The 24,219-nt window shown below is 42.9% G+C and overlaps 1 protein-coding gene across 1 annotated transcript in view; it reads left to right on the plus strand.

Annotated features, from left to right (window-relative positions):
* Window positions 1-2,510: 2,510 nt before the first annotated feature.
* The window catches only part of si:dkey-177p2.18 (phospholipase B1, membrane-associated), a 31,856-nt gene continuing 10,147 nt past the window's right edge, over window positions 2,511-24,219 (plus strand). The window contains exons 1-7 of the mRNA XM_056295433.1: window positions 2,511-2,700; window positions 17,164-17,198; window positions 17,800-17,896; window positions 18,542-18,600; window positions 19,112-19,179; window positions 19,539-19,582; window positions 20,519-20,639. Coding sequence (XP_056151408.1) covers window positions 2,511-2,700; window positions 17,164-17,198; window positions 17,800-17,896; window positions 18,542-18,600; window positions 19,112-19,179; window positions 19,539-19,582; window positions 20,519-20,639 — 614 coding nt within the window. The remainder of the gene's footprint in view (window positions 2,701-17,163; window positions 17,199-17,799; window positions 17,897-18,541; window positions 18,601-19,111; window positions 19,180-19,538; window positions 19,583-20,518; window positions 20,640-24,219) is intronic.

Genomic DNA, 24,219 nt, shown 5'->3' on the forward strand with positions numbered 1-24,219 from the left:
TATACATTTACCAATGAGTAATAATGTAACCATCGATAATGTTTACTAATGGTTACCAGTGACAACAGAAGAAAAAGAAAACCTCAAGTTATCACCTCCTTCTACTTGACAAAACAAAGAAAAGGCCCAATTTTGCTTAAATGCTCCAGTTATGCTACAAAATAGGTGGGGGTTCGTGGAGAAAGAGTGCCCCCCCCCGATAGTGGTGCATCCCTTGCAGCCATGTAGGAAAACTGATGTTTTCACAGGCCTCTGCTGCAATATCACTAATGGACAAGTAAGTGAACACAGCTACACGGTGGCCCAGCGGTTAGCACTGGTGCCTCACAACAAGTATGTCCTGGGTTCGAACCCCAGGCCATCCCAGGTCCTTTCTCTGTGTGGAGTTTGCGTGCTCTCTCCGTGTCTGCGTGGGTTTCCTCCGGGTGCTCCGGTTTCCTCCCACCATCAAAGACATGTGCCCCTGAGCAAGGAAAGAAGAACTGGAGTTGGTCCCCGGGCTCTGCAGCTGCCCACTGCTCCTATACAATAGGATGGGTTAAATGCAGAGAACACATTTCATTGTACCCTACGATGACAAATTAAAGTGGCTTTCTTCTCTTTTCCTTTGTTTTTTTTTCTCTTTCTTTTTTTCTAAGTGCACAGAAAAATAGATGCTGAAGTCCAGGGATCGATTTCAGTAAAATCCTAAGATCTTTCTTCTTTTATGACATAAAACATGATTTGCTGGTTGAGGACTCTGGAGAGCGTGAGATTGATTAGTTTGTTTGGCAAACTGACAGAAAACCCTTCACTTCTAAGAAATTAAAGGTCACTCAGCGTTACAGATGCACAACACTATTGTTACCGAGTGCGGGCAAGTAAGGCCTTGTTAAATTTGCTTTCAGTACACTCACTCTGTGTGTTGAGTAAGCATGGGGCTTATAAAGGTATAGTTCAATAAACAGCCGCAAACAGCATAGGAGGAAAAATGGTATGATCCATCAGAGGGGGACTCACAGGGGGATGAACGCCGGGTTGTTCATTTTTACACTGAAGTAGAAATTATGACATGGTTTTCGCAATTGCTTGGATTTCCTTTTCAAGCCTCTCGAGTGTTACTGAATACAATTTAAATTTAGGGCCCTGCTATCATTTCCTTTTTGTTCCTCTGCCCCATCCCCAGATGCCCCCAGATGGATTCCTCTGGAGAATTGCGAGTGAGCAAGTTGTTCTTTTCCTGGTCTATGAGGGGCTTCACAGCTTTAAAAAATAGATACAAAAGTGATCTGATTTGGAAATTGAGTAGCTAATGTTGTGACTGGTATGTTTTAATCAGGTTTACAGCCTATGTGCAGCAATAAAGACGTCCAGATAAAGCAGGGATACACTCACTGATACCAACCACGCATAAATTTGACAAAAGTGCCACTGGGAACACAGTGAGTGAGTGAGAAGGGTTACAAAATATTTGTGCTGGAGCTGCCTCCGTTGTCCAGTGACTCATGGCTTGGTTTCAGGGCCATCTCTCCTACGTTAAACTGTTTTCTGACAGAAATGGTCTGGCATTTTGTCCTGTGTAGGAGAAAGGGTAGACTGTAAAGACTGAACCAGAATCATGTTTATTGACCATGTAGGTTTGCCCAAACATGGAATTCGACTCCGGTTTCGTGGCTCTTAGTGTACGTAACATAGAATAACAATACTACAACACAACAATCTTCCGATATATACACAAGGGTTGACTGTATACAGGCGAAATAAGGTCATAAGGTGCAATGGTGCAGAGAATGTATCTGAGATGCTGAAATAGATGTTAGCAGGTTGTCTTTATGCATGCCCAATAATCCGGGTAAGAAAATCAAAGAAAGCTCAATCAGTTCATCTGGACACACTGCCCACCGACAGACACGCCCCATCACCCATCCAGGTGACCTCCTCCGTCCAAACTGACTGCAGGCATCCGACTGATGTTCAGATGTCATGTCAGGTTGTAGTGGTTATGGGGCTACATAATTCCCCTTATTGAGCTAGTAGGAACGTTAGTTTACAGCTGCTGTTTCCTTGGTTCGGGTTTACAGTGACACACTACCGCTGCTTGGGTTTTTTGTTGTTGTTGTAATGGCTGAAGGGATAAATGGTGCACGTTGTGTAGCCGAAAGAGAAAGGTGTAACGACTCCTGCTTGAGCTCCTCCACAACGTCAATTTTATTTGTACAGCCCATTATCACAAATTACAAATGTGTCTCAGTGGGCCTTGTAGCAACTCAACATCCGGTGCTTAGACCCTAGCGGACTTCCGGTAATGGCGTCGCTGTGATCAGCCGTGTTTTTGTCGTCTCTCCCCGCCTCACATTTCTATTAACCACCGCACCTCTCCTAGCTTTTGAAAAGTGATCTCAAACGCCCTCTATTAACACGCTAAAATGCCGAAACCCCGAAAACAAAGTAAAACGGACCAAACCCGTAAAACAACAGAGGATCCTACCTCAAGTGACGCTAGCACCGGGCCTGTAGCTAACGTTAGCGCTATGCTACCGGAAATCTCGTCGGAGGCTCTGCTTGAACGCGTCACCTATGTTGTCGCAGAAGAGGGCCAGCGAACCCAAAAGAGGATTAATGAGCTTTTCACCAAATTTCAGACGAGACTGGACGCGAAAATCGACAGCGTGGTCAAACGTGTTGACGATGTTGCGGCGGCTACCGACTCTGTCCCCACACGTCAGACGGAATCACAGGCACGTAGTTCCGCCTTCCATCCATCCATTATCCAAACCGCTTATCCTGCTCGCAGGGTGGCGGCGGGGATGCTGGAGCCTATCCCAGCAGTCATTGGACGGCAGGCGTGGGGACACCCTGGACAGGCCGCCAGGCCATCACAGGGCCTTGGACTGTGGGAGGAAACCGGTGCACCCGGTGGAAACTCACGCAGACACGGGGAGAACATGCAAACGCCACACAGAGGACGACCCCCAAGGTTGGACTACCCCGGGGCTCGAACCCAGGAACAGCCAAACCGCCTTCCTTAAAGGGACGTTGCAGCATGGCAAGTTTCAACCTAGCCCGCTTATAAAAGCTCTGTTTATTAGCGAAAGGGGTTTCCTTGTCAAATGAGCTGGGATCATTTGAAAAGGGTAGAACAACCGAGAAAGTATTCACTTTAAAACGGTTCACTCGGGGTTTCTCCGCCTTGGAACATGATGAACCAGCCCCGCTGCTGGGGAAATTTGCCGCGTTGGAGAGAATGAATGCAGGGCTGTCAGCAAAGTTTACAGACTTGGAGGGACGCTCCAGGCAGGACAATATTAGGGTTTAAAACCTCAGGGAGTCAGCTGAAGGAAGCGAGCCCCATAAATTCTTTGAAGAGTTTATCCCCAAAGTGCTGGAGTTGCCAGTCACAAGCGTCACAATTGATCGCGCACACAGAGGACCCGGTGCCCCCGCTGATGGTCGCCCCCGCCCTGTTATCATCAAGCTCCATCGTTCCAGAGACGTCGCCGTGATATCGTCCCCAGCCAGACGTAAAGGGAATCCCCAGTATGAGGGCCAGCCTCTCCGCGTCGCTCCTGACACCCCCCCGGTGATCCGGTCCGCACCAAGAGCCTTAAACCCAGTCTGCGCTGAACTTATCAAGAAAGGCATTCGTCTCCAAATGAACTTCCCTGCAGTGCTATCTTTCAAACTTAACGGCGTCCGGAAGTCTTACAAACCCGAAGGATGCCAAGGCGATTTTGGAGGGGAGCGTTTGATTTGTACTTTTTCCACTGCTGCGCACCCTGATGCTGGGCGGTTGGTGAGTCAGTACCACTAACTAATACATGCCGTGTCGCGTCTTCTAATTTCATCTAGGTCGGACAGTTCACTTTTCTTTTTCGTTATTTATAATCATATTTTAATTATGTAGCTTTTCAGTTCATTCTTGTATCATAAATGTTACTTCTTTAATATTAGTTTCAAATTCATCCTACTTTGTTGTCATCTTTGCATATAACCCCTGTTTAGTTCTATTTTTTGTTTTGTTTTTGAAGTAAAACATTATTATTAATATTATCACAATCTTATTATATTTGTTTCCCTTTTCTTATTCTGGTTGGGGGGTGATTAGAACATTTAACTCATACCTTTACAGTTCTAGCAGGCTAGAGCGGGGAGAGACGGGTTATTTTTTAGAGTGATGTTTTTTCAGCATGGAAGTCTTTTTTTTCCTAGTAAGATTAGGGAGAAGGTGTTTGTTCTCTCCTTATGGTTTATAACTTGTTCACTTTGCGGTGCAAGTATTTTTGGAGGTGGGATGCAGTCTCTCAACTGGGGAGAGACCAGCTCGAGATTTTGATGGGAGAGTGGCTGAGGGTGGGTGCAGCGTCTCGTTTGGGGAGAGGCTGCAATGGGGTTTAGGGTTCTCTGTGTTTGTTGTTGTGGGATAGGATAGGAGGGTGGGGAGTGGATCTTTCAATGCCGCTGTTGTTTTAGGAGCCTGTAGCCCTGGTCATGTATGGTTTATCTCTGTCCTATTATCTGCTTTACATCCTCATTCTAAGACAGATACCTGGGGTGTTAATATCGTTTGTGCTTACCAACCTATGCTCTCAGCTAAGGAAAATGGATAGTGTTCTAAATGTCTTGAGCTGGAACGTCAAGGGTTTAAATCACCCTGTTAAAAGAAGGAAAGTGTTTGCACACATTAAACAGTTCAAAACAGCAATTGCCTATTTACAGGAAACACACATTCGTGGCTCTGATAACTTTCGCCTCATGTCACGGTGGGCGGGGAAGCACTTGCACTCCACTTTCCAGCCCAGAGCCAGGGGGGTCTCAGTTCTTATTAATCAAAATATTCCCTGTGGTCGTTATATAATTGTCCCCGGGAAATTATACAATACAATGGTAGTGTTGGCCAATGTGTATGCCCCCAACACAGACGACGTGGAGGTTTTGAACAGTTTTTTTTCCTTCTTTACTGGATCTGAGTTCATACTCTCTCATAGTCAGTGGGGATTTCAACTGCTGGTTGAATTCTGTGCTGGATCGGTCTTCCACCAACCCTGGTATAATGAGTAAGTCTGCTTCACTTATTCAATCCTTTTTATCCAACTATGGTGTCTGATGTGTGGCGCTTTCTCCATCCAAACAAGAGAAGAGTATTCCTTCTTCTCACATGTTCACCATACCTTGTTGACAGAGGTGGAAAAAGTACAAAAATATTGTACTCAAGTAAAAGTACCAATACTTTGATGAAATATTACTCAAGTAGAAGTAAAAGTACTCATCTGAAAATGTACTCAAGTAAAAGTAAAAAGTAGTTCATTTGAAATGTACTTTAAGTAAAAGTTACTTAGTTACTTTCTTTGTGTGGGGTGTGAGGGTAGTAAAAATAGGACAAGGGGTCAAAAATCCATAACTATTTTGTTTTTAATTAAAGAACAAGTGTAACAAATGTAAGCGCAATAACAACAACTTCACAACAACTGAACTTCTTGTTCAGTTTAAGTAGCATCTTAAATTTAACTGAGCTCATCCATTTAGTGGTACAACATTAAACATGCTTACTCTCATGTTTTCTCTCTCTCACACGCACACACTCTCCCTCTCTCTCCCTCACACACACAGGTAAAAAGTACAAAGTAATGCCCACATGATGACGCTCATAAGTGTTGCTACAAAGTCAAACTAACATAAAAGAGCAGCAATATTCCAGAGAGGAATATTGCAAATCAAGGCCACTAGTTTTGTGACACCCTAAATCACCTATAACCTAGTCTACAAACGTCTTGTTCAGTTTAAGCAGCAGCTGATTTTCAAAGTCAGTTGAGCTCATCCTTGCTCGCTTTGCAGTGAACAGTAATCCAGCACAACTGAAAAGCCGCTCGCAGGCAGCTGAAGCAGGCAGGCCAGTGTTGAGTTTCAGAGAGAGTTTTTTTAAATTTGGAAAGGAATTTAGCAGATCCATATCGTTTGGGATACAGGCTAGGTACCCTTCCAACTCCCCTGTACCTTCTGACCTTCTGGACTTCATTGAGGAGAAGAAATCATCTTCATCTGAGGAATGTTGTCCAACTTGCTCCACTTCCACCTCTGCCATCTGGTCAAGGTGTTGTCTGACATAAGCCAGACCTGTCGAGTGACAAACAACACATTTCTGACAATTAAGACTTGATTAATTTACCAAGAGTGCACCATAATGCATAATGCCTTATAGCACTGACCACATTGTATTGAGTATAAAACAAAGTAGATCTCCAATAAACTGTTGAAAAGCAGTTTATTATAAGATGCAATCATACCTGTTTCTATGACATCAGGCCTCTCTGTCCAGGTGGTCTTGAACTTCGGTAGAAGTATTGCTGCCGCAATCAGTTCTGGGTCCATCATCATCTCACCAAAACGCTTTTGGACACCATCCTGAATGGCTTTGATGAGTGGTAGACACATCTTGGATGAGGTCTCCTGCCTTTTGAGTTTTGCTTGTAGCTGACATATCACTGGAAGAAGCCACCCTAAGTGTGTGTTGGTCTCTGACTGAAGTATGTTCAAGGCCTTTACCAGAGGTTTCATCACCGAGCAGTAATCAGTCAGGAAAGCAATTTCTGCTTGAGTCAGCCTGGCATAAATAGAATACAAACAATTGTTAGGAAATCAAGCAGGAAAAGTTAAGTTTCAAGTATGTAAACACACATTCACGCTTTCATACTGTTGAAATGCAAATTAAAACTTACGTTTTCAATTTGAATTCTTCACAAATATTCCTGATTGCCTCCTCCCCTTTCTCTTGTATGATCCGTATGATTCTCTCCACAGCCATGAATGTTGAATTCCACCGTGTTTGATTTGGTCGGATGAGCTGGAGTCGGCAATGATCTTCCACAACTTCTGCTGCCATGTATGAACGACCCGTCTTGTTCCACATGGCTTGACATTTCCCAAAGGCTGCACGTGATAGTCTCTTGTATGTGTCCATCTTCTTTTCTGCTATCTCAGCATCTGTTGTGGCAACTAAGTTGAGAAGATGGCATGCACACCTTTGGTGTGTAGGAAGTTGGTACTCCAGGCCATTATCTTGCTCCAGGATGCTGAATGTGTCCAGGTAGTTGGCTGTGGGCTCATCATCAATTGAATCTCTGTCCGACTCAGCATCTGATTCTGCATCCTCAGACTGGCTCTGTTCTCCGAAGACACTAAAAGCTTTAACGAAGTTTGAGCCACTATCTGTTGTGGTTCTCACCACTTTGCCCCTAATTCTATACTGACAGTATATGTCGTCAAGTGCCCCTGCAAGGACATCAAAGGTGTGGGACCCTCTTAACCTCTTACATGCAAGCGCAGCTGATCTCCTCTCAAAGGTTTCTTCATCCACCCAATGACCCGTCACCCCAATAAAACTTTGCTGGTGTGCAGTCCAACAATCTGTAGTGGTGGCAACGTAGCTCACTTTACTGAGATGGGACATGACATTCTTCTTCATCTGAATGGCAGATGCCTGTAATCTTGTCCGGACAGTGGGCCTGGAAATGACCTTGCATTGTGGATTTAGCGTTGTCAAAAGTTCTTTGAACGCAGGTTGTTCAACCAAACTAAATGTATGAAGGCCCTCACATATTAGCCTAATGATGATCTTGTCGATCTTGCCTTGTGGCACACGGCGGTTGCCTCCCACTGTCATGGCATCTTTTATATTTGTTTGCTTGCTTTGACTTGGTGGATTTGCTTGGTGGGTTCGCTTCCCTGGCTTTGCTCGGCTAAAAGCCAACTGTTTCGATGGATGTTTCCTCTGTGAAAAAAAAGAAAAGGGTATTATCAGTACAGGAATCAATGTGGTGCTTATTAAACACACTGAAATTAAAACTTTGATAAATAAAAGTTTTCTATTTCTTTAGTCATCACATTTTGTCTATTACATTGTATTAAGCACAATATGCCACAATCCAGAGGGCATTACAATGCACCCTTCCCAACAAAATCAATGATTTGGATTTGAATGCTAAAATTGAGATTTCAAATCAACATCAAAAGCCAATGTGTTTCTATAGCCTACCAGTATTATGATACAGAGGAAGGAGACATATCAATGCATGTGTAATCATCATAGCTGCTTGCATGCACACAGAGCAACAATCGCCTACTAGTGATCTAATCCCTTGTCGTCGATATGAAGGAGTCAAAACAGTCTTTTCTTGTACTGCCTAGTAGGCGGGGAGCTAGGAGGCCTTACCGTGCAGTCGTGCACCCTCCTTACAATCGAACGAAACCAACTTTTTTTGAAAGGTCTGACCATGCTGAACATGTTAACAAATGTTAACATTGAAAATTTTGGGTTGCACGTCATGTTTCAGGTACTCAATGCATTTCAATGTATTTCCCTCCATTGGCTCTCCACGAGCAAGGAGAAGGTGTGACATCTGTCTCTGCATGTTTAATCACATCTAGAGGACACAAGCTTTTGGAAAATGTATGGTTTCAGTGGTATTATTGGCTTTCCATAATAGTAGAAACCGAAATTTAAAGTCCTTCTACTTGATTTGCCTTGTAAATCGAGTAGAAATAATTTACATTTTGGCCTTTATTATTTAGAAAAAGCCAATAATACCACTAAAACCATACATTTATCACTAGATGTGATTAAACTTGCAAAGACAGATGTCACACTTTCCCCTTGCTCATGGAGAGTCATGTTCCTGTAATTGTAATGCATTTCCAATGGAGGGAAATGCATTGAAATGCATTGAGTACCTGAAACATGAAATGCAACCCAACATTTTCAATGTTAACATTTGTTAACATGTTCAGCATGGTCAGACGTTTTAAAAAAAAAGTTGGTTTCGTTCGATTGTAAGGAGGGTGCACGCTAAGGCCCCTTAGCTCCCCGCCTATAGTGGAGGAGCGCTGAGTGCCCTGTAATGTTGGTTAGGCAAAGTGCCTCACACTACAACCCTCTCTGTTAACACAGTTGATACATTTGATTTGACTGTAAATTCAAAGACACAATCAAATTGAAACCCGTGGCAATTTCGACGGGGTAACACCGACTATCCATAGCAGCTAAATTTAACCAGTCCACTCAAGACTACTAGCAACTAACAGCTAGCCTTTACACACTCAAGTACCAGGGGCTAGCTGTTATGCAAATTTAGCCAATGTCCTAAAGACTTAAACAGACTGCAAATATACATTACGCGTTTTGTATCTGTTTGAAGTACGATAAACATGCGGATTGTCGGCTGGAGCGAGTTCATTTGGTACTTAATGATGTGTCACGTGTTTGATTATGTTAGCATAGCAGCTAATTAGAATGTGCTGGCTAGCTCTTCTACTGTCAATGGTTGCAGGTGCTAGCATAAAAATGCCCACGAAATGGGGTGAGCCTGGGTTGGCTATATTAAATAAAACTACTAATGAGACAGCAGAAATACTTACCAAAACATGCTTCTGCAGATTTGAAGTGGAGTTGTTGAAAGCAGACAGGTACTTCACTGCTGGGAGGCACATCTTGCACTGCATGATGACGCTGTTGCCTTTCCTATGCTTGAACAAAAAGAAATCTTCCAAATGTGGCCAAGGATTTTTTTCTGCATCTAGTTCTACAGACTTCGATGTTTCAGCTTGAACTTCATCTATTATTTCTAGGTCCGGGTCTTCTGGACCGCAACCGCTGGCCGTGCCTGCTTTGTCGACCTCCATTCTAGCACTAGAAACTAAAAACTTCACGCCCACTAACTTAGCTTGTCCGCGCGCGCCCTCTATGTTCACGCGCCAGTGCTAATCACATCATCATTTGTCACTGTTGGTTCTGGCCATTGGTTTACTGTCTATGGTTCTGGCGCGTATTTTTCCCCTGTGGGTTGAATTGTTATTTTTACTCAGTAACGGATAGGATTTATAAAGTAACTAAGTACAATACTTGAGTCAAAACGTACTCAAGTAAAATACAAAATACCGATTTTAAATTGTACTTAAAAAATACAAAATACACAAAAAAAGTATTCAATACAGTAACGTGAGTAAATGTATTTCGTTACTTTCCACCTCTGCTTGTTGATTATTTTCTTATTGATAACCAACTGATCCCACCGGCCTGCTCATGTGATTATCAGAGCATAGTCATATCAGACCACGCCCCTGTTGTACTATCTATGACTCCTCCTGGTCTTCCTGAAATAAAAAGACACTGGCGATTTAATTTGACCCTACTGTCAAATAATGATTTTATGAAATTTATGGAGGAGCAGATAACCTTCTTTTTTCATACAAATACCTTACCTGAAACCTCCAGCCTGATTGTTTGGGATGTTCTGAAGGCTTACCTAAGGGGGCAAATAAATTCTTTCACTGTAAATATGAAAAAGAAAGCCCACTAAGAACGATTAGAACTAGCCAATCAAATTAAAGAAATAGACCAGCAATATGCTCAAGTTCAAAACCCTGAACTTCATAAAAAGGAAGTGGAACTCCAAACAAAGTTTGACCTCCTTTCGACACATCCAATTGAACGTCAGCTTTTGAAGAGCAAGTGTTTATTTTATATCCATGGTGACAAATCTGGTAAGCTATTAGCCAATCAGCTGAGAGGACTTAAAACAGCTCATTACAGACATTCAAATGGCTGATGGCAACATCACCTCGGATCACTCCAAGATAAATTCAGGAATTACTATTCCCGACTTTACACCTCTGAATTCCCAAACGATGACACTGGTGGAAAATTTCTTAAATCGTTTAAACATCCCCACACTTTCTCCCGGCAACAAATCAAGACTAGAGGAGCCCATATCACCAGAGGAAATCGCTGCAACTATCTCGTCTTTGCAGTCAGGAAAATCCCCGGGACCTGATGGGTTCCCCATGGAATTTTTTAAATTATTCTCCTCTTCATTGCTTTCACCTCAATTAAGCTCAGTGCTATCTGATTCATTTAAGCAAGGTAAACTTCCAACATTCTATGAAGCATGCATCACCCTAATTCCAAAGAAGGGCAAAGACCCAACAGAGTGCTCCTCCTATAGGCCAGTCTCCCTATTAAATGTTGATGCCAAAATTTTAGCTAAAGTTTTTGCCCATAGATTGGAGAACATCCTACCATCAATAATATCTGATGATCAAACCGGCTTTTTGAAAAACTGCCGTGCTTATTTTAATACATGCTGTCTATTTGATATTTTGTATTCCCCTTGGACGTGATTCCTGGATGTGTCCTTTCTTTAGATGCAGAAAAAGCATTTGACTGCGTGGAGTGGACGTATGTATTTGCAATTTTAGAAAAATTCGACTTTGGACCCGGTTTTGTCACGTGGATAAACTTACTATATTTGTGCCCCACTGCTTCAATCCTCAACTACTCTCAGCAGTCACCACCTCCAATGGGGAACTCGCCAAGGGTGACCCCTAAGTCCACTACTTTTCGATCTGGCCATAGAGCCGCTAGCAATTGCATTGCGTAGCTGCGAGGATATTTCAGGGATTTTGAGGAAGGGAGTTGAGCACAAAGTGTCCCTCTATGCGGATGATCGTTTGGTTTTCATATCAAGCCTGGACACCTCCCTACCCCCCATGTTGTCATTACTCCCTCAATTAAGCCAGTTTTCAGGATAGAAACTAAATTTACCCAAAAGTGTACTTTTTCCCATGAATGGGGAGGCACCTACATCAGAGTATACCAACCTACCTTTTAAGATTGTGGAAGATCAGTTTACTTACCTTGATATTACAGTCACAAGGGGATGAGGCTTCCCTTATCCAGACATTCTGGACATGTCATAGACTTGAAAAATACTGCAAAAATGTCTTCCAAACCTTATCCCTAACCCTCAATTTTAAACTAGGACCTAACCCTCTGGTCACCCTGTTTGGTACCACTGGCAAGGATGATGTACACCTGACCCCATCCAAACATCGCATATTGTCCTTCACTTCCCTGTTGGCCAGGCGTGCAATATTGCTGAGATGGAAGGATGCTGCCCCGCCCACCCACGGTCAGTGGCTGAACGATATTATGTCCTGTCTAAACCTCAAAAAAGATCCACTACTCAGTTTGTAACTCCAAGGACAAGTTTCTAAAGGTGTGGGGACCTTTCATGGAATACTTTAAGAATCTCCAGCCAAACTGAAGAATTATTGCCCCTTTCTCTTCTGCTTTTTGTTTTTGTTTATTTATGTCAGTAATATAACCTGTGAAGGTCTACCAGTTTCTAAACCCCCCATCTTCTATTTACTGACTAACCTATTTTTCTTTCTTTTCTAAATCCTAAACCTGACTTCCAGCACTTTCCTGTTTCACTCCAGGGACGAAATACCCTCTTACATAGCGTGTCCCGGCTTGTAGATGGGACTAGTGGGGTGGGGGGTGATTGAGAATAAGATTATATGTCATGTTCCTCCATCATTTCTATGTCATGTAAATCTGACATATTTCATGCACTTGTTTTAAAATCTCTGTAAGCATTGCGTTTTGTTTAAAATCCAATAAAAATATCTTTGAGAAAAAAAAAACTTTAATAGGAAGAAACCCCATCGAGGGCAACAGAGGAGGGATCTCTTTCCCAAGATGGACAGACATGCAATGGATGTTGTGTATACACAATTTACAGAATACAACATTAAAAGAGGATAACAGAATTATAAGATATATGAAGAATATGATGAGGAGGATGCCAACCAGTGCCCAACTGAACAAGTGTGCAAGCAAGCGTAACTGAATCGAGGAGACTAGAAAGGGCCACATTTAAGTCACTATTGAAATTGTCAACAGTCAATTTCTACAGTGAAAGGAACCAAGACTTCACGCAGCTGCTGGCCAAATGCAGCTGATAGTGGATGGACCAAAGTGGAGAGTGGCAATTACATCTGTGCCGACATTAACAGAACAGGCAGTGCTTCAAATTTGATGAGAAAATGATCAGATACAGCAGATGTGGTTGGCAAGACATTCAGACCATAAACAGCTATCTCTTTAGATAAAACCAAGTCAAGGATGTTAACGCTACAATGAGTCGACTCTTGAAAAAACTGAGCGAACCCAAAATTCTCAACTAGTGCCAGAAAGGCTTTACTTAGAGGATCAGCAGGCTTATTCCGATGAATATTGAAATCAACAAGAATTAGAATCTCATCAGAATGAGTAACAAGACCTGAGACAATTTCTCCAAATTCTTCAAGAAATAGTGAGTAAGGGCCAGGAGGTCGAGAAGAGTTTTACAATCTGGACTGAGCCGAGTCTATTCGTGGCTGAGGGAGATGGACTTAGTATAAGAGCCTCAAAAAAATTGGAATTTAGATTCAAGGTCATTCATTCATTAATTCATTCATCGTCACCTGCTTCTCCGGGGTAGGGACGCGGTGGCAGCAAGCTACTAAGTAGGGCACTCCAGATGTCCCTCTCCCCAGCAACGCCCTCCAGCTCCTCCTGGGGGATCCCAAGGTGTTCCCAGGCCAGATTGGACATGTCGTCCTTCCAGCAAGTTCTGGGTCTACCCCGGGGTCGCCACCCAGTTGGACGTGCCCGGAAAACCTCCAGAGGAAGGCGCCCAGGAATGCATCCTAATCAGATGCCCGAATCACCCCAACTGCCTCCTTTCGACGCGAAGGAGCAGCGGCTCTACTCCGAGCTCCCTTCGAATATCTGAGCTCCTCACCCTATCTCTAAAGCTGAGCCCAGTGTAAAAAAGGCTCTGACATTTATAGGTGCCTGCCCCTTTAAGACTCTGGCCAGATTCTCCGGTTGTGAGTGACGCAGCCTATGTTCAGTTTAGTTTGAAGCTAGATGCCTTGCCTAGCGCACGCTGAGACTGTGTTCGTGTTATAAGTGCGCACTACATGTAGTTTTCCCCTGCGATACTCGTGTCTAGGTGTATAGTGAAGTTATCCTCATTTGTCCTTTGTTGCAATCCAGTTTGTTCTTTGAGTCACTGACGAAAACTGTTTCAGAAGTTGCCTCGTTATGTTTAACTAGTCTATGTAGTAGTTGCTAGCTCACTGCGCACCCGTAGGTTCTAAAATGTGAGAAGATATATTCCATGTTAGATTGTCTGTCATATTTCCTTGATTTAAGTGCTAAATTAGCAAAGGTGATGCCTTATAAGCTCTTATAGGCTAATGTGCAGTTTATGCCGTCGTGTGTTAGTTTGGTCGTTTGTGTTGATCGTCCAACGTGGACTCCATTTTGTTATTCTTAATCTCTCCAGCAGATGTCGCCATTGTGTCGTATATGATAGTAATAGGCCTACTCTAAATGTATGTAGCTTGAGGCCACCGTTTCTGATATTGTAAAGCTATTGTTATGTTGAATAACTCAGAACCACTTAATGTATGGACATACCTTTATTATGTTTATTGGTAGCCTAACTCATATCCTGTAATGTTGCAATGCTAGTGCCTAATGGCAATTCCCTTTTTGTTGTTGCAGAACTCGCTATAATTTATGCTGCTGGATTGCAATACAGTTCAGACAAACGAAGTTCACGTCTCCTCTTCATTCCTGTGTTCTGACCGACACACCATCCTGTTTACTCTCTACCTAAGACAAATTAGCCCTTCCAAAATATCACTCACACACGCAGACACCCTACGGAGGAAACTCATTTCATTTCACTATGTAGATTCCTTTTTAATCTATTAGCATAAATAAGGGTTACAATTTTGCAGTCGCTGTTCAGTAATGTGATTGGCCTAAGATTATCTAATATTTTGGGGTCCTGACCAGGCTTGGGAATTAAAGTTGTTTCATAGTGGAAGGAAATGCCATCAGTTGCTTCTTTTAACATAAGAAAGAATGGAACTTTTAATAAGTCCCAAAAATGTCTATAGAAATTGGCGGTAAGACCATCACTACCTGGATATTTGTCTAAAGACAAACTTTCTACTGCTTTATCTAGCTCGTCAGAAGTAATATCAACATCACACAACCCCACAAACTCATCGTCTATACAGGGAATAAGATCTTGATATTGTTGAAGAAGGAGTTGGCGTCATCAAAAGAAAAGGCCGAGGAATATAATTTACTATAGAAATAAACTAATTCCTTGGCAATCAAGGATGGATCCGTATTGACTTGCCCATGAATCAATAAGACTTTGAGTTTCTCTCCTGCCTTCTCTTTTCTAAATGACAGAAATATGACATGCTTCTTTCCTCTCTTTACATTTTGCCCTGGCTCTTATGTAAGCCCCTTCAGGTTTTCTATGATAGATTTAATCAAGTTTAGTTTGCAGAGATCTTAATTTCTGTTTATCATTGTTATTAGGTGATGTCTTATTGCAACAGGTGTTTATGTCTTTAATTATGTTAATTTCTGATAAGTTGTTACTTCTGTTCCGCAAGACCGGAGGAACCGACCACTTGAACGCTGGCAAAGCCGGCCGGCGGAGGCCCTCCGAAGGCGTGTTAAGTTAGCCCGTTGATCAGGACACAAATACACAAAGCGAGTCCGGGTACGGTGTAGGCAGCCCAGCCAGAAAAAGCACCCGTGGTACGGCCGACACATCCCCTGGCTCTCACACTGAAAATCGACAGTCTCCTGAAAACCTGCCGAAACCCGTCACACACTAACAGTGTTTTGCCAACTTCAGCGGGAATGTTGCCATCAAAAATAAACTTTATCCACTCAGCTCTTCTGCCCTCTGAGGTTGGGAGCCGATGTAGCAATTTGTGCGGGTTATTACAGCCAAGAACAGCGCATTTTCTGTGCGAAGACATTATGCTAGCTAGTGGTACCTGCAAAAAATGTCGACCTTATAGCCATGTAAGGCGGGTGGGTGGAGATATTCAACTGAAGGCAGGATTATTGTAATGATTTCCCTTCCGTGATGTAAAGTGCTATTTGAACGGCTTGTTGGGTCCGAACTTTTTTCAAAAGTTTTCAATTTGGCTGCCCACAGCAACATGACTGGGTTGTTTTACTTCAAAGTTTGTGTGTTAGTAGGCCCGTCAGAGACTCAAATGTATATGCAAAAACACTGAAAAAGTGAGTTTTGCATAATAGTTCCCCTTTAATGTGCTCAAACAAACCAACCTTTGATAAGGTTTTAAGTGTTTCTGATGTATCAGCTTACTTCTCTGGTTTGTTGGCTTGCTAAAAACATGACCTAAATTTAGCTCTGCTGTACTGATGCAAAAGCATCTGTTTTAGAATGTCATTTCACCATTGACAGTAAATAAGAACGGGACACAGCAAGGCTGCTCTATTCATTGAGCAGGAGGTGGAGCCAGTCGTTTTTGACTTCCTGGTGGTGAATGTTAATGGTGTAAATTCTTAAATTCACAGCAATGCAATGATTTACTATGTCTGGGTACTTTGCGACAGATTGTTTGTCCCCAGGCTATCCTACGATGCACAGCACTCTCCCATTACGCAGAGCAAAGTCACCCAATATGGCGGAGCTTTAAAATGGCCGATGTTGAATGTTCTATCAGGATATTACATAAATAAAATGGGATGTCGCCTACTCAGTTGAAAATGAGCAATCAAATTTTAGGCCAACTTCCAATACAGTTGTGCTTTGCATCATTGACGCCGTACTCATTATTCATTAGCTGAACCCTTGAGTGCAAAAAAACTGTGTTATTTTCTGATAAAACTTTTGGATTGGTAATACTTTAATAAAAACATTCACCCAACTGTGTACGACTCCAACTGAGTATCACCCTATTATAAATAGAAATAAATCATTAACCCTATTGCTGCTTTAGGTTACACAGAAATCACCTTGAAGAATGAAGATAAGGTTTTATTAGTATTCAGTGGACATGGTTATGTATTGAACCCCTGATAAAGTCGTCTGTCTGAGAGAAAACACTTCACTTTCCTTTGTTTGTAAGAATGAACACAACATGTTGAACTGTGCACTATTTACAGTCTGTGTGCTTGCCACATTCCAAGTCCATGGTAAGTATTGTGTTACATATTTGGCCGTGTGCACACATGTTTAAATGTAGTTATATGTTCACTGCCCTGTCAATGAAATGTCTTGCAGTGCTCTGTTGCACTCTTTGTTAGGTGGTCTCGGTCTTTTACCTTGTGTGTCCATGTTACTCTGAAGCCTGTAAGATTTTGACATGTGTATGTACCAGTGTTGCTCACAGAAAAGACTGTAAATCGATTCTACTTGGTGATAAAGGTGATTCTGATGTTCCAGCTATTCAGTGGCTTTGTGGCCATTGACTCATAAATGCTAAACAGTCAACGGTCTTCTTCTCTTGCAGGCTATACCCTGACTGAAGATGAATATTTTAACCAGGTATCCTCTGCATCCAAACCTCAAAACACGTTTCATCTTATACACAGATATAAGAATAAAAAAAAAAGAAGATGTTTGAGGCAGATGTTTTTTCTTGGGCGGCACGGTGACGCAGTGGTTAGCGCGGTCGCCTCACAGCAAGAAGGTCCTTGGTTTGAGCCCCGGGGTAGTCCAATCTTGGGGGTCGTCCTGGGTCGTCCTCTGTGTGGAGTTTGCATGTTCTCCCTGTGTCTGTGTGGGTTTCCTCCTGTAGGTCAGGTGAATCGGCCGTACTAAATTGTCCCTAGGTGTGTGTGTGTGTGTGTGTGTGGACCCTGTGATGGCTTGGTGACCTGTCCAAGGTGTCTCCCCGCCTGCCGCCCAATGATTGCTGGGATAGGCTCCAGCATCCCCACAACCCTGAGAGCAGGATAAGCGGTTTGGCTAATGGCTAGATGGATGGTTTTTTCTCACATTGTCTCTATCCTCGATCCTTGCACCACTTTCTCTTGACTTGTTAGACTAATAACAGCGGTGCTCTTGGAATTTAAGTTTTTCCAGCTCTTTAGCAACAGCATCACCCTGTACCTTGTGTTAGATAAAAGCTGAACATCTCCCACAGGAGATCTTTGGAAGAGAAGGAGAAGGCATCCAACAAGCTTTGCATCCTCCCTTCCAGTGTCCGGATATGAGCCCCTCTCCCACCGTGCCTACCTCTGGTGAGTGTGTAGCTGACTCCCTCTCGAAAAGAGTTGCTTGGGAGGTTGTTTCACAGTCAGATTTTCACCATTTTTTCCACCATCAAAATTTATTGTCGCTGCTGTAGTGAAACGTTAATTTTCCGAACTTAATTGTTTGCTTTAGTCTTCCTATTGAGTTTTATTGAAGTTATTTGCTATGTCATGACCGGCTCATTATTCACAGAATAGTAAACTTTTTATGGATGCAGTCATCTTTAATTCTTAAAATATTGAATTTTGAAAATCAAACAGAGCCAGACTAAATTTTCTTGAAGTGTATATATGTAGTTTAAAGACTTGTAGAGAGATCTGCATCATCTACTACCTTTTGTACACCTTTAACAATCCCTGGTTTACAACAAAAAGAAGCGGCTGGCGACTCCATATGTATCAGAGGAGGCATGTGGTAGTCTGCAGCCCCCCCCCCCCAGATCGGCAGAGGGGGTGGACCGGGACGGCTTGGAAAAGCTGGGTTGTTGGCCAAATTCAGTTGGGGAGAAAAAGGGGGTGGGGGTTGGGAAGCGGTTTTGCAAAAAGCCCAACAGCCACAGTTCAAGTACAGAGATCTGTTTCTCTCACATATGGGTCACTGGCCAGTTGATGTCAGTTTATCCTCTGTTCTAGTCGACTATGTGAAAGCTGCAGACATCAGGGTCATCGCCGCACTGGGAGACTCTCTGACAGTGAGTGAAACTCTATTTTCATGCTTTGTGTAAGGGTCCAAGAACTGGTAGAAGTGTCAATCAAGAAAGGCTCCTCATCGTTTTATTTGAGTTCGGAAAAGGCTTTGTACCAACTGTGTAACTGACACCACCCCTACCAGTGCCTTTAGAAAATGGGCCAATGTCAAATATTTTCTGTTCAACCTCATACATGATGGTGTACCGGATATGAACAATTCTGTACTTAAAACATGATGGAAAAATGTACCGTATCACATAATCAGACACAGGAAGTAAGATTTTTGTTTTTTCACGATATTTCTCTCAAGCCACAGCGTTATCCGTATCACATAATCAGACACAGGAAGTAAGATTTTTGTTTTTTCACGATATTTCTCTCAAGCCACAGCGTTATCCGTATCACATAATCAGACACAGGAAGTAAGATTTTTGTTTTTTCACGATATTTCTCTCAAACCACAGTGCTATTTTTTCACCTGGAAGATGTCATCTGAATGTGTTTTCATTGCAGACGGGTATTGGTGCCAATGACTCCACAATTGCATCAATTTCTTTTGAGTTTCGTCACCTTTCTTGGAGGTAAGTATGTTTTTAAAATTTGCTAACTTTGTAATTAACAAAGATTGGAATGATTTTACATTGGTCACATTCAATTTGACCATATCTGGTTGCTGTTAAACTTCCTGATTACCAGCTAACTGGAACTCCACCGCAACATAGTATACCTTCCATATCACAAGAGCCTTATCAATACCTTGTGAAATGTGACAAAATGATTCATTTACAATGTTGGAGCAATCTGTTTTCTTTTTGGGTTTTTTTTTTTTTTTGAAAACTGCCGATTTATTGTATCTTGAACCTCGCTTTATCTTGTCTGTCACATTTAAAATAATATGTTATCGTGATTCTGTTCCTTTGTGTCCCTTCTTTCTATGTAGCATTGGAGGTTATGGCACTTATCAAGATGTCATTACCTTGGCAAGTAAGTTATGACTTAGTCTCTTCTCTGAAAGCAGGAGAAAACTATTGAAAGAAAATATGTCTATACGTAACGCAGAATATCTCATAGCACGAGAAAATTACTGAATGAAAATATTTCTATAAGTAACACAGAGGTATACTGAGAGTACCGTCTAGCTTGATTAGAGGTGGAAATTGGCATTTGAAAAAAAAGTGACCATTGCATTGCCGGATACCACAAGACTTGTCAACGCTGAACCACAGGCTTGGACTCAAAGCGCAGACTCAGTCTCAGTTCACAAAAATCAGTCCTTTTAATAAGAAAGAGGTCGGTACACAAGTGATCGGATAACAAGTCAGCAGTGTGCAAATCGACAGGCGAAAGGCAGGGTCGAAAAGGCAAAAAACAGGTCAGGAAATTAGAGGGCTTAGGAAACTCACACAAGGAAAAAATGCTGGAACGCTGTCACAAGGAACAAGACGAACTGGCACAGAAGGAAGGGAACACTAAGACTATATACTCTGGAGGAGGGGAGACAATGCGACACAGGTGCAACACATTGGGGCAGGGCAGGTAATCATACAGGAGGGAGACACGTGAGGTAAGGAAGTAAAGGACCTGAAGCGAGACAAGAGGTGAGTATCAAAATAAAACAGGAAGTATAAGACAAAGAACACTGGGAGAAACAAAAAGATAATTTAACTATCCAGACAGGGTGTGACAAGATTAAAACAAATTGTGATGCTTTTTAAAGGATGGGAGGATTTTTAGATCTCAAGTTTAGAGAACACGTCTACAGAGTGGGGGCTCTGATGGGAGGATATAGTTTATGAGCTTCAGGTAAAACTATATTCCTAAGTGAATGTAAACAGGATTCAAACTGTGTATTTTCTCACCCACCTAGCTGAATGCCAACCTCCGTGACTCATCTGAACTGTTTGATCATTTTGTTCACAGACATCTTTAAACTTTTCAATCCTGAATTACTGGGTCCAGCCCCGCAGCGGACAGTGCATGGCCACCCTGCAACAGTTAATGAGACAGGCTTCAACTTCGCTGTCACTGGACACAATACCCTGTAAGGCACCGACAGGGAAAAATAAGCAGGGGAGGGGAGTTAAAGTGGAAAACTACAAAGGGTAATGAGGAAAACCGGTAATCCTCTTTCTCTTTTGGCTGTTCCCGTGAGGGGTTGCCACAGCCGATCATCTGTTTCCATCTCTTCCTGTCCTCTGCATCTTCCTCTGTCACACCAACAACCTGCATGTCTTCCCTCACCACATCTATAAACCTCCTCTTTTCCTCTTGCCTCCGCAAATGTCCAAACCATCTCCACCACTCTTGCTTTGTCTCTAAACCGTCCAACCTGAGCTTACGGTCTTAATATATTCGTTCCTAATCCTGTCCGTCTTCATCACTCCCAATGAAAATCTTAACATCTTCAACTCTGCCACCTCCAGCTCCATCTCCTGTCTTTTTGTCAGTGACACCATCTCCAAACCATAAGACATAGCTGGTCTCACTACCATCTTGTAAACCTCCCCTTTTACTCTTGCTGGTACCCTTCTGTCACAAATCACTCCTGGCACTCTTCTCCGCATACTCCATCTTTCCTGCACTCTCTTCCGCCCTCCCTGTTACTTTGAACAGTTGACTCCAAGTATTTAAACTCATCCACATTCGTCACCTCTACTCCTTGCATCCTCACCATTCTGCTGTCCTCCCTCTCATTCACGCATACGTATTCCATCTTGCTCCTACTGACCTTCATTCCTCTTCTCTCAAGTGCATACCTCCACCTCTCCAGACTCTCCTCAACCTGCTCCCTACTCTCACTACAGATCACAATGTCATTCGTGAACATCGTAGTCCACGGAGACTCCTGCCTGATCTCATCTGTCAACCTGTCCGTCACCAGTACAAACAAGAAAGGGCTCAGAGCCGATCCACGATGTAATCCCACCTCCACCTTGAACCCATCTGTCGTTCCTACCGCACACCTCATCACTGTCACACTGCCCTCATACATGTCCTGTACCACTCCTACATACTTCTCTGCCACTCCCGACTTCCTCATACAATACCACACCTCCTCTCTCAGTCCCTGTCATGGGCTTTCTCTAAATCCACAAAGACACAATGTAACTCCCTCTGGCCTTCTCTATAGTTCTCCATCAACACTCTCAAAGCAAACATCGCATCTGTGGTGCTCTTTCCTGGCATGAAACCATACTGCTGTTCGCTAAACGTCACCTCTCCTCTTAACCTAGCTTCTATTACTGTTTCCCATATCTTCATGCTGTGGCTGATCAACTTTATACCTCTGTAATTACTACAGCTCTGTACATCACCCTTATTCTTGAAAATCAGTACCACTACATTTCTTCTCTACTCCTCAAGCATCCTCTCACTTTCCAAGATTGTGTTAAGCAGTCTAGTTAAAAACTCCACTGTCATCTCTTCTAAACATCTCCATGCCTCCACAGGTATGTCATCAGGACCAACCGCCTTTCCACTTCTCATCCTCTTCATAGCTGCCCTCACGTCATCCTTGCTAATCCACCGCATTTCCTGATTCACTATCCTCACATCATCCAATCTACTCTCTCTCTCTCTCTCTCTCTCTCTCTCTCTCTCTCTCTCTCTCTCTCTCTCTCTCTCTCTCTCTCTCTCTCTCTCTCTCTCTCTCATTTTCTTCATTCATCAGCCCCTCAAAGTACTCTCCACCTTCTCAACACACTCTTCTCACCTGTCAGCACATTTCCATCTCTATCTTTCATCACCCTTATCTGCTGCACATCCTTCCCAGCTTGCTCCCTTTGTCTAGCCAATCGGCACAAGTCCTTTTCTCCATCCTTAGTGTCCAACCTGTCATACAACTCACCATATGCCTTTTGCTTTGCCTTCACCTCCTCTCTCTTCGCCTTATGCCACATCACCTTGTACCCCTGTCTACTTTCTTCATAGCTCTGACTATCCCACATCCCACTCCTTCTTCGCCAACCTCTTATTCCGTATACTTTCCTGTACTTCCTCATTCCACCACCAAGTCTCCTTGTCTTCCCTTCCCTTCTCTGTCCAGATGATACACTAATTACCTTCCTAGCTGCCTCCCTCACCACTTCTGGAGTGGTTGCCCAGCCATCCAGGAACTCTTCACTACCATGCACTGCCTGTCCTAACTCCTCCCTGAACTCCACACAACAGTCTTCCTTCTTCAACTTTCATAGACTTTTATAGATGTAAAAACTTTTTTAACCCTTGGCGATGTCTCTTAAGGTGTGTTCAGACTACAGGCAAATCGCATTTCAAACCACCTCCAAATGTGGTTTAGATCCGATTTGCAAAAATGGTATTTTATGTGTTTTTTTTTTTTTTTTGCTGTCCAGAGTTTCTAAAATCAATCTGGATATGGCAAAAAAAAAAAAAACAACAACAACAATATAAAAAATAAAAAAAACGGATTTGGGCTGGCAGTCTGAACAAAGCCTAATGTTGGGGTGAAATGGACCAGCATTTTTGGTTGCAATGGGCTAAGCAAGTTCTCTAATTTTATTTACCATTTGTGCTGTTAAAATCTACAGAAACATACCGTCAACATTCACAAGATTTAAAAGACTAAGCAGAAAAGCCATTCAGTTTGGGCTAAGGAGTGTATGCTGTCACTAGTTACCTACATGCCACTTGTAATAAGGCTGCACATGACTTGTGGCGAAGGTGGATTATATTTCTGCAACGTATGAGTGATGTCGGAGGACAACTTGGGATCGCTAAACAACAACTTTTCTGGAAAGAAACAAAAATGCTGGCTGGCTTTTGCACAGAGCGCTGCTCATTTTTGACTCAACCGTCATGAAATTTACTCTGAGACACTATGAGTTAACAAATGCTTCGCACAGAGGTTCAAAGATCAAAATAATTATAACTTATTATTCAATTTGGATGTGATGACACTTTGACGGTTATGTAACGCACCCTAAGAGGGGCTATTATCACTAGAGTGCACGCCACCGAGAGTCTCTTGGACTAAATAGATTTATACCAGGTTTGGACTTTGATGACCGGAATACTGTGCAAGAGTAACAAACAACAACATCACAGCTTATATCTAAAGTCTATATTTATTCTATGGATAAGTGGACAAGGGCACTATTTAAAATGAGCCCGATACTAAAAAGGCTGGGCGGCATGGTGGCCCAATGGTTGGCGCTGTTGCCTCACAGCAAGAAGGTCTAGGGTTCAAACCCCGGGGTTGTCCAGCCTTGGGGGTCATCCCAGGTTGTCCTCTGTGTGGAGTTTGCATGTTCTCCCCGTGTCTGCGGTGGGTTTTCTCCAGGTGCTCCGGTTTCCCTCACCATCAAAAAGACATGCATGTTAGAGTTAATACTCCTGTCTGTGCCCCTGACCGAGGCGTGGCAAGAAGAACTGGAGTTGGTTGGTCCCCGGGCGCTGCACAGCGGCTGCCCACTGTTACTAGCTACACAGCTAGGATGGGTTAAACGCAGAGGAGGAATTTCCCCAAGGGGGATTAATAAAGTAGTTATAAATAAATAAATAAATAAAAAAGCAATCCTAAATTCCTAAAGATGCTGTTGGCAGTGTTTCGGTTGGCTCGTGTCGTGGTTGCACCATCCGCGTTGGTATGTCCAGTTGGGACA

Source organism: Lampris incognitus, chromosome 16 (genome assembly GCF_029633865.1).
Source record: "Lampris incognitus isolate fLamInc1 chromosome 16, fLamInc1.hap2, whole genome shotgun sequence".
In the NCBI taxonomy this organism is placed as follows: Eukaryota; Metazoa; Chordata; class Actinopteri; order Lampriformes; family Lampridae; genus Lampris; species Lampris incognitus.